The sequence below is a fragment of the Watersipora subatra genome, chromosome 3 (genome assembly GCF_963576615.1).
Source record: "Watersipora subatra chromosome 3, tzWatSuba1.1, whole genome shotgun sequence".
Classification (NCBI taxonomy): Eukaryota; Metazoa; Bryozoa; class Gymnolaemata; order Cheilostomatida; family Watersiporidae; genus Watersipora; species Watersipora subatra.
In genome coordinates this window covers 36180648-36192988 of record NC_088710.1, presented here as the reverse complement: position 1 = coordinate 36192988, position 12341 = coordinate 36180648, and the positions used below count along the sequence as shown (strand labels likewise).

General features: G+C 38.2%; 1 protein-coding gene across 1 annotated transcript; it reads left to right on the top strand.

The window, feature by feature from the left end:
* Positions 1-8216: 8216 nt before the first annotated feature.
* LOC137390560 (general transcription factor II-I repeat domain-containing protein 2-like) lies at positions 8217-9072 on the top strand. Its single transcript, XM_068076889.1, has 2 exons — positions 8217-8579; positions 8776-9072. The coding sequence occupies exons 1-2, from the start codon at positions 8217-8219 to the stop codon at positions 9070-9072; spliced, it is 660 nt and encodes a 219-aa protein (XP_067932990.1).
* Positions 9073-12341: the final 3269 nt, after the last annotated feature.

Genomic DNA, 12341 nt, shown 5'->3' with positions numbered 1-12341 from the left:
CCAGTGTTGAAGTACTTTGATACTAGTGAAAGAGTTGAATTGCAGTTGGATGCCTCTCAGTGTGGACTTGGAGCGGTGCTTCTACAGGAGGGTCATCCAATATCCTATGCTTCTCGCTCTCTGACAGAAACTGAGCAAAACTATACTCAAATTGACAAGGAACTTTTGGCGATAGTGTTTGGTTGTGAGTATTTTAATTACTATTTGTATGGTAGACCTATCAATGTGCAAACAGATCACAGCCCCTAGTATCTATTTTCAAAAAACCGCTACATAAAGCTTCTCCGAGGCTGCAAAGATTGATGATGAAACTGGAGTCGTATGACTTTGATGAAGTCATGTATGTTCTTGGTAAGAACCTACATATTGCTGACACCCTCTCATGAGCCTTTTTGAGCTTCAAAGATCCTACCCCATTCCAGCTGGAGGGAAGCAGGTTGTCATGGTACACAGTGTAGAAGTATCCCAGAACTTGAGTGCAAAGCTGAAGCATGCTTATTCTCAGGATAACACCATGACAATGCCAAGAGATGCTTTGATGGAGGGATGGAACTGGTCAACGAAAAGTCAAGCACCGGTCGAACTTCAGCCATTTTGGTATGTACGGGATGAGCTATATGAAGATGATGGTTTTCAGTATGTTGGTGAAAACTTGTAATACCTTTATCGGAGCGCAATGGTTTTCAGTATGTTGGTGAAAACTTGTAATACCTTTATCGGAGCGCAGAGCTTCACTGGAATGTTACATTGAGGCCATCTTGGAGTACAGAAATGCTGTGATTGAGCCAGACGTTCTGTATGTTGGCCAGAGTTAAATCATGACATTAGAACACTTGTAACCAGCTGCTTCACATGTTCTAAGTTTGGCAACCGACAAAAAAAGAGCCAATTCAGCCTCATGAGGTTTTCAAAGGACCATGGTGTCATGTAGCAATGGACATCATGGAGTTCAAGTCTCACAGCTACTTGATAGTAGTTGACTGCTATTCCCATTTTCCTGAGTTGAGGTTAATCAGGAACAAAACTGCCAGTGATGTTGTTCAAGCCTTGAAATCCATATTCTCTGTTCATGAAGTTCCTTGTCTATACTAGCCGACAGCATGCCCTTCAACAGTCAACAGATGCACTTGTTTGCTGAAGATTGGGGGATTGACATCATCACTTTCAGTCCACATCACACAAAATCTAACGAGATGGCTCATGGCTTATGTTCAGACCATGAAGAACTTTCTGAGAAAGTGTGAAGATAGTGGAGATGGCATTCACATGTCTATGCTGGCTTACAAAGGAACTACTTTCACTGGTAGTGTGTATAGTCCTTCAGAAATGTTATTTAACCGTTGTCTTAGGACTAACCCACCAATAACAACCCAGTCTTTCAAACCTCTTCTACCTAAGACTGATGCTGTTCTAGAAAGACGGCGAGTAGAACAAAGGCAACACTATGACTCAACATCCAAAACTCTTTAACCATTCACTGAAGGAGACAAAAGTATATGTCAAGACCGGTCAGGAACGGTGTTGGATGCCGGCCACAGTAGTAGCTCGACATGAACAACCTTGTTCTTACCTTGTGGATAATGGCAGTAGAGCAGTGAAATGCAACCAAGTACATTTAAAACCCAACAGCACGTCAACAGATGTTTCTTCAAACCAGTCTCATGACAACGATGGGGTGACGACACAACTACCTGCTCAGAAGCTGTCTGTCCTGAAAACCGGTACCTCGCCAACCTGCAAACACACCTCGTCGCAGTGCTCGTATTACCAGAGGCTCTCTCCCAACCCTATATGTCTACTTTGACATGTCATAATTTGGCATCAATGTCAGTTATTTTGTACAGTTTAATACTTTCTACATGGCTTAGTTTGCTCGATTCCTAATGCTTTCAATAAAAAGGGGGTGTTACATTCGTTATATTTCATAACCTTAGTTCTTAGTTCTATATTACCACATCACAGCTTTATTATTATTAATTAGCGTTTCATGGATCGCATTCTACAACAGCTTTGTTTCGAGAGCATATACGAGAAAAGACCGCCATTGCTTCAGGATACCGTACGTGACTGAAGATAAAATATGATAGACATTTATTACTAATAGACCATAATATTTGTTCCATAGGCTGGCCAGCCCTTTTCATGTATTTTCTACTTCATGCTGATCTAACATGCTACCTCTGATACCTCTTATAACGACCATCAATTGAAGGTACAACATACATCATAAGAACACCAAGCTACAGGTAAAATAGCCTAGTGTTATATTAAATACCCTCCTTTAACAGAATACAACAGTCTTTCATATTGTAAAACAACTCCAAATATGCAATCTACTGAAATTGTTACCTTGATCAGACTATGCATACACATATGCAGTCATACAAGTCAATAATGTTGGGGAGAACAATGGAAATCTGCATTGTGTTTTACTGCTAGATGCGTGTAAAATCTAGTAAATATTCTAGATTCATGGGTCTAGATTCATGCATCTGTCATACCCATCTATATTTGCAGTGAACGATCACGTGTTTTTGCCACCGACTCCCCATCTCGGCCGACCAGTCTTTACCCGCCAAGCAGTTGAAAATCGCACGCTTGCACTCGCCTCACAATCAATCGCCTTGCAATCAATCGCCTCGCAATCAATCGCCTCGCAATCAATTGTCTCGTACTCGCAATCAATTGCCTCGCACTCAATTGCCTCGCACTCGCAATCAATCGCCTTGCATTCAATCGCTTCGCACTCGCAATTAATCGCCTCACACTTAATCGCTTTGCAATCAATTGCTTCGCTCTCACCTTGCACTCGCATTGCAATCAATTGCCTCGCACTCGCCTTGCATTTGCCTGGCAAGCAATTGCCTCGCAATCATCGCCTTGCAATCAATCACCTCGCACTTAATGGCCTCGCAACCGATCGTCTCACACTCGCCTCGCAATCAGTCGCCTCGCAATCAATCGCCTCGCACTTGCAATCAATCGCGTTGCACTCGCAATGATTTGCCTCATACTTGCAATCAATTGCCTTGTACTCGCAATCAATCGCCTCGCACTCAATCACCTTGCACTCACAATCAATCGCTTCGCATTCAATTGCCCCACACTCGCAATTAATCACTTCGCACTCAATCGCTTTGCAATCAATTACCTTGCACTCGCTTTGCAATCAATCGCCTCGCTCTCGCTTTGCACTTGCCTGGAAAACAATTGCCTCGCAATCAATCGTCTCGCATTCAATGGCCTCGCAATCAATCATCTCACAATCGCCTTGCAATCACCTCGCAATCAACCGCCTCGCAATCAATAGCCTAGCACTCACAAACTCGTTCATCCGGAGCACTGCGCCTGGAGACTCTCGCCACACTCGGGCGAAAAAGGTCTCACGCGCATCCCCGAGTGACGCCACAGCCCCCAACCGCTAGCTGCATTACCCGTCCACGAGAACAGATTCACGTGCAGCAAGAGGTTTATTGAGAGTTGTCTGTCATACTGTAAAACAACTCCAAATATGCAGTCCACTGGAATTGTTGGCCTGATCAGACTATGCATACACATATGCAGTCATACATGTCAATAATGTTGGGGAGAACAATAGAAATCTGCGATGTGTTTTACAGCTAGTCTACAATGCATCAGCACCTTACAATAATAAAACAACGCCAACATGATAGCCTTTTATGAGATACAATAAGGAAGACGAATGCATGAAAATATATATATACCTACTGAAAAATATATTAGAAAATGCTGCATGTGGATAATATGTAGGTATAGCAGAGCGTGAAGAACATAACATGACTTAAAAATAACATAATGTTAATTCAATGCAAGCATGATATAACAATAACACAATGTTAATTCAACGCAACACTTGCGGATAGACAACATTTTTTGTTTTTCTGTCGGGTGTATGAACCAACAGTTTTTGTGCCTACTTTTGAGCAGACAACATACAGCTGGCCATGGCTAAAGCATGGTGACAGTAAGTCGATACCGGCTGCTCTCTTTATTCTCACCGTTGCCTATGCCAACGCTCAGAGTACCCGTGCAAGTTCTGTAGTAGTAAGTTACAGTACTCGTAGCTGGAAAAAATAAAAGGTAACTCAGCTGCGGAAGGACATGAACATGTTTACTATCACCAACAGTGGCAAATGCAATGTTTTTAGGTAGTGGAGATGTGGCAATTCATAGACAATACAACATTGAATGATAAGTACTTACCTTTTTGAAGTAGAAATTTAGAAGGTAAAACACAGTAGCAATACCCGTGCAAGTTCTGTAGTAGCTGCAGTACTCATAGCTAAAAAAAAAGAAAGTTAACTCAGCGGCGAAAGGAAATGAACATGTTTACGATCACCAACAGTGACAAATGCAATGTTTTTAAGTAGTGGAAATGTGACAATTCATAGACAATACGCGACATTGATTGAGAAGTACTTACCTTTTTGAAGTAGAAATTTAGTAGGTGATTTTCGAAGCGAAAACAATTGTCTCGGTGGCCGGAAAAGACAAACGCTCACGTGACCTTCCGTTGGCTTCGTACGACCGTGGCGAAATTTCTAAACAACCTATTTCGGCAAAACATGATTGTTTGGTTTAACAATAGGCGGTCTAAACGACATCTATGCCGAAATAGATTGTTTATAAATTTCGTCGTACGACTGAATTGAAAAAAGTAAAGACCGCTCTATAAGGTGGACTAACACGCACGCACACACACACACGCACACACACAGACACACATACACGCACGCACCACACACGCACACAAAGATTGCCGTTTATATAGCAGATGCTATCAACATTTCCAAACATGCACACATACCTGCTCTAAAGTACTAACTTCATCATGTTGAGGAGTGAACCTCAAGCCAGTGAAGTGAATAGTCTATCTAAGGCCGACATAGTCTATCAAAGGATAGCTTAATTCCAAACAGGTCTTATTTTCTTGAAATTCCTACCGCTGACATCCACATTAGTCTGATTATGTAATTCTTTTATGCACAGTAGAATTATATAGAATTATATTACCCTATTTTAATACAGCTGGTACCAGCTATTCACCTAAATGAGATCGTTGTCATTTAAAATAAACTGCTGAGATTAATCTATCATTAGCCGACCAATTATTTTTCTATTCATATTTTTTCCACAATTTTAAATGTTGCCAGTTTGTCAACTACACACTCAAAAGCAATTGAGACAGTCACTACTTTCTTTTCACTTCCTTCCTTTCTTGACTGCTTGTGAAAACTGGCAGGTTGCTCTTCAGTGTGAGCCTGGAATTTCTTACCACTTAATATATGACAACATATAAACACCAACTGCCTTAACCATATTGAAGCGACGCATTCTTGAGTCACTAGCTTACACTGATTGATGAATTATTATATCATCGCTGCATCCGCTATCGTATTTTAAGACCCTCAATATTAAATCTCTGTTTAACTATTTTATACTCCTGTTCTAATTGCGGTATAAAAATAAATACAAACATGCATATAAGATTTGTTCTATACATTTTAATAAATGTGTATGATCTTCTCCTTTTTGGAGATGTATATTTGTATATACTATGTATATTTTATTATGTATATTTACACAAATGTGCAAATCCCGTGCAAATATGATCTATCATATTAAACTGAAAATATATCAATAATTTTCAGTTTTTAGAATGACCTGACTATGATTGATACTATGTAGATAAATGCATCTAGCGATGGAACTTCTCTATCCTGTCTATAATGACGAGATCAGGTTCACGGTTATGAATTGGTAACTGAACATTACTTTCTACTAATCTCAAACATACATGCAGAGGTAATTTGAACTACAGCAGAAAAGTATACACAGTCACGTGCAGGTACTGAAATGCACGAACACTTACAGCTGGCACTTACAACCATACACAAAAATAATAGCAAGAAGTTCCCTATTGTTTAATAAAGCAGTCAGTAATGTTAAATCCAATGGCTGTCCATATAATCTCTTCCATTTTTTTATGAAAAGTTTATCCGTTGTTAAACCATTAATAAGAGTATATAAATGATTCATAGTGCATGTTAAAATGAAGAATAAAGTCTATGATGTGGCATGGCAGCATTAATCTCCTGATGTGGCATGGCAGCATTATAATCTCCTGATGTGACATGGCAGCATTAATCTCCATCTATTGCTGAGTATTTATCCCAAGAGATGTTTAAGTTGTCCCGTATTGTCTCCCATTACGTGTTGTGTGTGTCATCGGTATGTGTAATAAGGCTGATCAGGTTAAATATTTTCAGTGACTTTAAGGGTAGTATGACATCAGGGCAGGTTGATCTCTATCATTTTGAAAAAAATAAAATATGGAGATACATATCTTAAACATCCATATCAGAAAAGCTTTCATTCTTCATACACAAACAAAATATCAATAATCACGGAAGAGTGTGAATCAACATTTAGCTTATTGAGTCTGTGTTGTAATGACATTAGATTCTTATCATAATAGTAAAGAAACAAAGAGTGAAATCATCCTTGCTCAAAATAATAAATCATAGTAAATGGGAATTGTCTTTTCATCTCATGCAGAGAGTTAACTTGATCCCACGCAAACCACTGTAAATTTCCATGATCGAAACCCTAAAACTTTCTTCTCAAGGTGAGATGAGATAACTCTGAAATTTCAATAAATCCGAGACAAAGTTGCTGACTATTTAGCCCAGGCATGTCCAACAGGCAGCCCTGGGGCTGCACTCGGCCCTCGGCTTGGTTTTTTGTGACACCCGAAGGCCAGCATACTAAAAAAAAAATTTTTTACCAGTTTACCTTTGTTCTTAGGTTATAGTTAGCAAACACCGCAGCTGTGGGTAGTCCGCATAAAAATGCACCAACTAATATTATTGAAAATTTTAAATTCCCTATCTACTTTTTGGAAATTCCCTTACAGCCTCTATTCCTATTAGCTGATTGAACATCTCAAATGGGAATTCCAAATCTGAGCTGAGAAATGTTCTGCAGCTTGCTGGATGCTAGCTAAATACGTATTGCTCAGTTACAAATATGGCCACACGCAGGAAGGTTGACCGTGAGGGAAGAGTTGGAAATTGCAATACGTACTTTATCAAATACCATGGGAGAGTCAAGCAATCTGCATCATATGCAATCAAGTAATTGCTGTGCTCAAAGAGTACAACATAAGGCGGCATTATACAACTCGTCATAGCGTGTATGAGCAATACTCAGGTCGTGACAGACAGGAGAAATACGACTCGCTATCATCCAATCTGCAGCAACAGCAGCAATATTTTACAAGATATGCAGAGATTAGTGAAAAAGTCACAAAATTCAGTCTCGCTATTGCTCAACTAATTGGTCAACGACAACTACCATTTCAACATGGATAATTTGCTATGGAGGTAAGCATTTTTTAAAATTCATGTCAGATAAGAGTTGCATACAACAACTATTGGCGTGGAGTTGTAGACCTTAAAAGACAGAACCAAGTTATAACTCCTTGCATAGCCTGTTATACCTAAAGCTAAAATAAAAATTTCAACAACAGTTTGTGTGGTTTGCCATTGTCATTGTTATTATATTTTAGTAACTATCAATTACATTTATTTTAACCTTGCTTTATTATTTTTAGGCACTGGTAGTGTTTGTGGATTTTGCCCTCATAAAAAGAGCAATTTAGAAAGTGTCGCTCTGTCAAGAAACACCATTGCAAGAAGAGTAGAGAATCTGAGTAAGGACATTGAGGGTACAATGAAAACCCAGATTAAGAAGTTTATTTATTTCAGCATAGCATTAGATGAGAGTACAGATCTGTTTGACACTCTCAGCTTGCAATTATGATACGGGGCGTTGATAATGAGTTCAACGTTATTGAGGATTTTCTAACAATGAGTAGTTTTCATGGCGCAACTGCTGGAAAAGATGTCTATGAGAGTCTATTAAAAGAACTTGCTGAGTTCAGCCTACCACAGGAGGAGATGTCTGCCATTTTTACTGATGGAGCGCCTGCAATGGCAGGGAAAACACTGGACTAATAGGTCTTTTGCTCAGCTGTCAATGCTGGGATGTTGCTCTTGTGGTGTACCATTGTGTTTTACATCAAGAAAACTTAGCAACGCAAACTCTGAGGATGGATCATGTTATGGGTCTGGTTGTATCCATTGTTAACTTTATTCGATCAAGAGCATTGAACCCATCGACAATTTAAAATTATGATTGAGGAGATAGAATGTGAATACAAAGATGTAGCATATTACTTTCAAGTCAGATGGCTCAGCAGCGCTGAAACACTGCGAAAGTTTAACAGTCTGCTACCAGAGATTGATTTATTCATGAGAGACAAGGGTCGTGAGTGTGATGAGTTCAGAGAGCAATTCTGGATCACTGATTTGGCATTTCTAGCTGATATCACAGAGCATTTGTCAGTCGGGAACTTTCAGCTACAGGGAAAGAAACAGGACATATCTCAACTCTGGAGATACATTACTGCATTCAGGACAAAGCTTGAGCTGTGGGAGCGGCAACTCCAAAAGGAGAATTATGCTCACTTTTTCACTTCAAAACTTTGTCAGAGCGTCAGCAGAACAACCAGTGCGTTGAGTTCAACTCTGAGCAATACGCCAACATCGTGTCAGATCTATCAGCTGAATTTGCAAAAAGATTTTTTCAGTTCGCAAAAACTGAAAAAAAATAAAGATATCTGCCGATCCATTTTCTGTCAACCCTAGCAGTGTAGCAGCCAAGTTACAGATGGAGCTCATTGACTTGCAGGCTAACGAACGTCTCAAACAACAACATCTCAGCGATGAACTCATAGAGTTTCATCATGATTTCTTTTCAGCTGGCACATGTCCAGCTCTACATAAACATGCTTTTCGAATGGTCAGCCTCTTCGGCTCTGCCTACTTATGTGAGCAGTTCTTCAGTCGCATGAAGTCTACCAAAAGCAAATATCGCACCGGACTAACCAATGCGCATCTAGCTCAGCAGCTCAGAATTTCATTTTCAGATATTAAACCCGACCTAGACAGAATTGTAGGAGAGAAGCAGTACCAAGTGGCTCACTGAGAGTAATATGCCCAGTACCATTACCAGTGAAAACTTAGCACCTCAATATCTCTTCAACAAGGGCACTGCACATAAATTTCATATGATGCTTTTTGTATTTACATGTATATGTATTTAAAACCAATATTTTGATGCATTTGTGATTTTGTAATTACATATAGTTCAAAGCAATATATTGACGTATTTGTTTTTTTTGTAATTACATGTAGTTAAAATAAATATATTGACTGTGGAGAATGCGAATTACATGTGATGGATGGAATCATGTTTTGCAATATATAAAATTATGGTAATTCAATTAATTGTGATATGCGTAGCAGCTATGTGTGGCCCCCAGCCTAGGCTTGACTTTACATAATGGCCCTTACTCTAAAAAGGTTGGACACCTCTGATTTAGCCGAAAAAGTGGCTTATCGAATCGTAGTGAACATGTGGATACGGACACAAGTTTTATTATAGGTGAACAAGCTACATTAAATGTGGTTTTTATAGCTAGTCCTAACACTTTGCTAAACAGCAGGGCTAGCGTGATAAAAAAATGCTGACATCGGCGTTTATAATTTGGCTATTAATTTCGATTAATAAAACAATGCTATAAGGCTATGTTTGAAAAATATATGTTAATTAGTTAGTAATCTTTTATTTTGCTGATAACAAAATAACAAAAAGCCTCTATTTGCAGGCATATTATCAAATAAAATGGAAACTGTAAAAGTCTCCTGAACGCAAGATAGTAGTGAACAATTCATGTTTAGTTTGGGATTATTTGTGTAAGAATTTAAAGAAAATTTACATGAGAGGATGACTTCAAATAAATAATGCAGGATGACTTATACAAAAATAAATTGATTGATACTATATACAAGGGTTCAGGTCTGAAGAATAGATTCTCTATGAGTATTGATTGTGTACGTATATATGTACGTTATACATGTAAAATATGTATATGTAATGGTATATGGACGGTTTGGTGACAGTCGCTAAGGCGAAACTTTCGGTTTAAAAGGCGACAACTTTAGACGGAAGGGCGACACAGCGAACAGACAGGTGACAATTCCGGACTTTGAGGTAACAATTCGGAGGGCAACATTAATTTAAACTATTAAGTCATGTGGCTCCTGTTATGTTGTTGTGAATTAGTAGTGAACGCTAACAAGACACCAACTTTATTGATGCCCAGATCAAAAATCTTGCATTAGTACATTTTACAGCATTGCTCCACCTTATTTTCTTGGCATCTATTACCTGCTTATATCCACATTGATCTGATTACATTCTTTTACACAGTAAAATTTCATAATATATTAATGAATGTAGCAAATATTCACTAATTGAGATGGTTATTATTCAAAAGAAGCTGCTGAGATTAATCTGTCTTTAATCACCCAACTATTCTTTTGTTCATCTTTTTCATCAAATTTAACTCTTGCCAGTTTGTCAACTCTACACGATCAGAAGTCATTTAGACAGTCACTACTTTCTTTTTCACTTCCTTCCTTGACTGCTTGTGGAAACTGGCAAGTTGCTCATCAGTGTAGCAAGAGTCTGAAATTCTTTGTCGCCTAATATATGACATGTAGAGGTACCAACTTTTTTAACCCCTTTGAAGCGGTGCATTCTTGAGTCACTAGCATACTGTTGATGAATTGTTATACTATCACTTGCTCATGTATCATGTATTTGGACCCTCATTAGTAACTCTCTTAACTAATGTATACTCTTATTCTAATTGCAGTATGAAAATAAATACATACATCTGAGTTTAGCTTGATACATTTTAATAAATTTGCTTTTTGGTATATTTATACACACGTGTAAAGCTGATCTTTATCATATACAACTTTCAAAAATACGTATATCAATAGTTTGCAGTATTAAATTTTTTTTACATTGATTTGATTCTGATTGATACTATGTAGATAAACACATCTAGGGATGGAACTTCTCTATCCTATCTAGAATGACGAGATCAGGTTTACGGTTATAAATTGGCAACTGAATATTACTTTCTACTAATTCTAAAACTTGCATGAAGAGATAATTTGAATTACAGGAGTATAATTATACACAGTCACACGCAGGTACATGAATTCACTTGCACTTCAAATTATACACACAAAAAATAGCAGAAAATTCCTTACACTACTCTTTAATAAAGCTGTCATTAAAGTTCAAGCCGATGGCTGTCTATGTAATATCATCCATTCTTTTCTCAAGTCTGAACTTTGTTAAATAGTCGTGTATAAAAAAGATTCATAGTGTGCATTAAAATGCAAAATATAGTCTATGATGTGGCACATGGCAGCATTAACCTACAGCTAAGTATATATCACAAAGGTCTTTGAAGTGTTGATCACTCCTCATTGTCTCAAACTACAAGTTGTGTGTGCCATTGAGATCTGTGACAAGGGTGATTCGATCAAATATCTCAAATGACTCTATGGTAACATGGCATCAGGACCGGTTGGCTTTTATGCTTTGGAATATATCATTTCTCCATAAGCTTTCTGTGATGCCGTTTAGTTTTCTCTGCGACAAGCTGCAGAAGTTAGTAAAATATGGATACACCTTAGACACCTAGGTTTAAAGTCCGAACCTCGACTGGTTTGAAACTCGACGAGTTTGTATATCGACAACGGTTGGCCCAATCTCGACAGCAGTTTTACTACTTTACCATCTACTATTTTCATAGTAAATGAGCGATTTATATGTAAAAGATTTATTTGCGCAAAAATATCTTGTGATCCATTTGATGCAGCACTCCCCAGCTTATGTAGGCCTAACAATATTTTGCCCAACCTAAATATAGAACGAATGCTAAAACAAGTAACAATCATAAATATGGTTGACTGTTATGCTAGCAAAATGTTTTATTTGAAATCTAAACTTCAGTGAGTAGCTTTGATTTTTTGAAGTGAGGATAGAACTGCAAAAAGACATTTATTATTTGTTGAAGATTAAATTATCGTAAAACTGCATCAGCCTTTGTCGATGTTCGGACCAACCTTTGTCGAGATTCGGACCAACCTCTGTCGAGATTGGGACTTGTCTAGGTTCGGACTTGTCGATGTTGGGACTGTTTCCCGACACCTATGTCAGAAAAAGCCTTCATTCTTCATACTCGAATACAATCTCAACAAACATAAATCAGTGTGAATCGCAATTTAGCCTATTGAGTCTGCATTATAATGACATTGGATTATTACCATAATTGTAAAGAAACAAGGATAAGAAAATCATCCTTTCCACAAATGAGAAATCACGATAAT

What these genes read in the sequence shown, in the direction of transcription:
- LOC137390560 (XM_068076889.1), top strand. Translation starts at nt 8,217, where the DNA reads ATGATTGAGGAGATAGAATGTGAATACAAAGATGTAGCATATTACTTT. An exon ending in CTTCAAAACTTTGTCAGAGC is followed by an intron (nt 8,580 to 8,775) that starts GTCAGCAGAACA and finishes ATTGACTTGCAG; the next exon opens with GCTAACGAACGTCTCAAACA.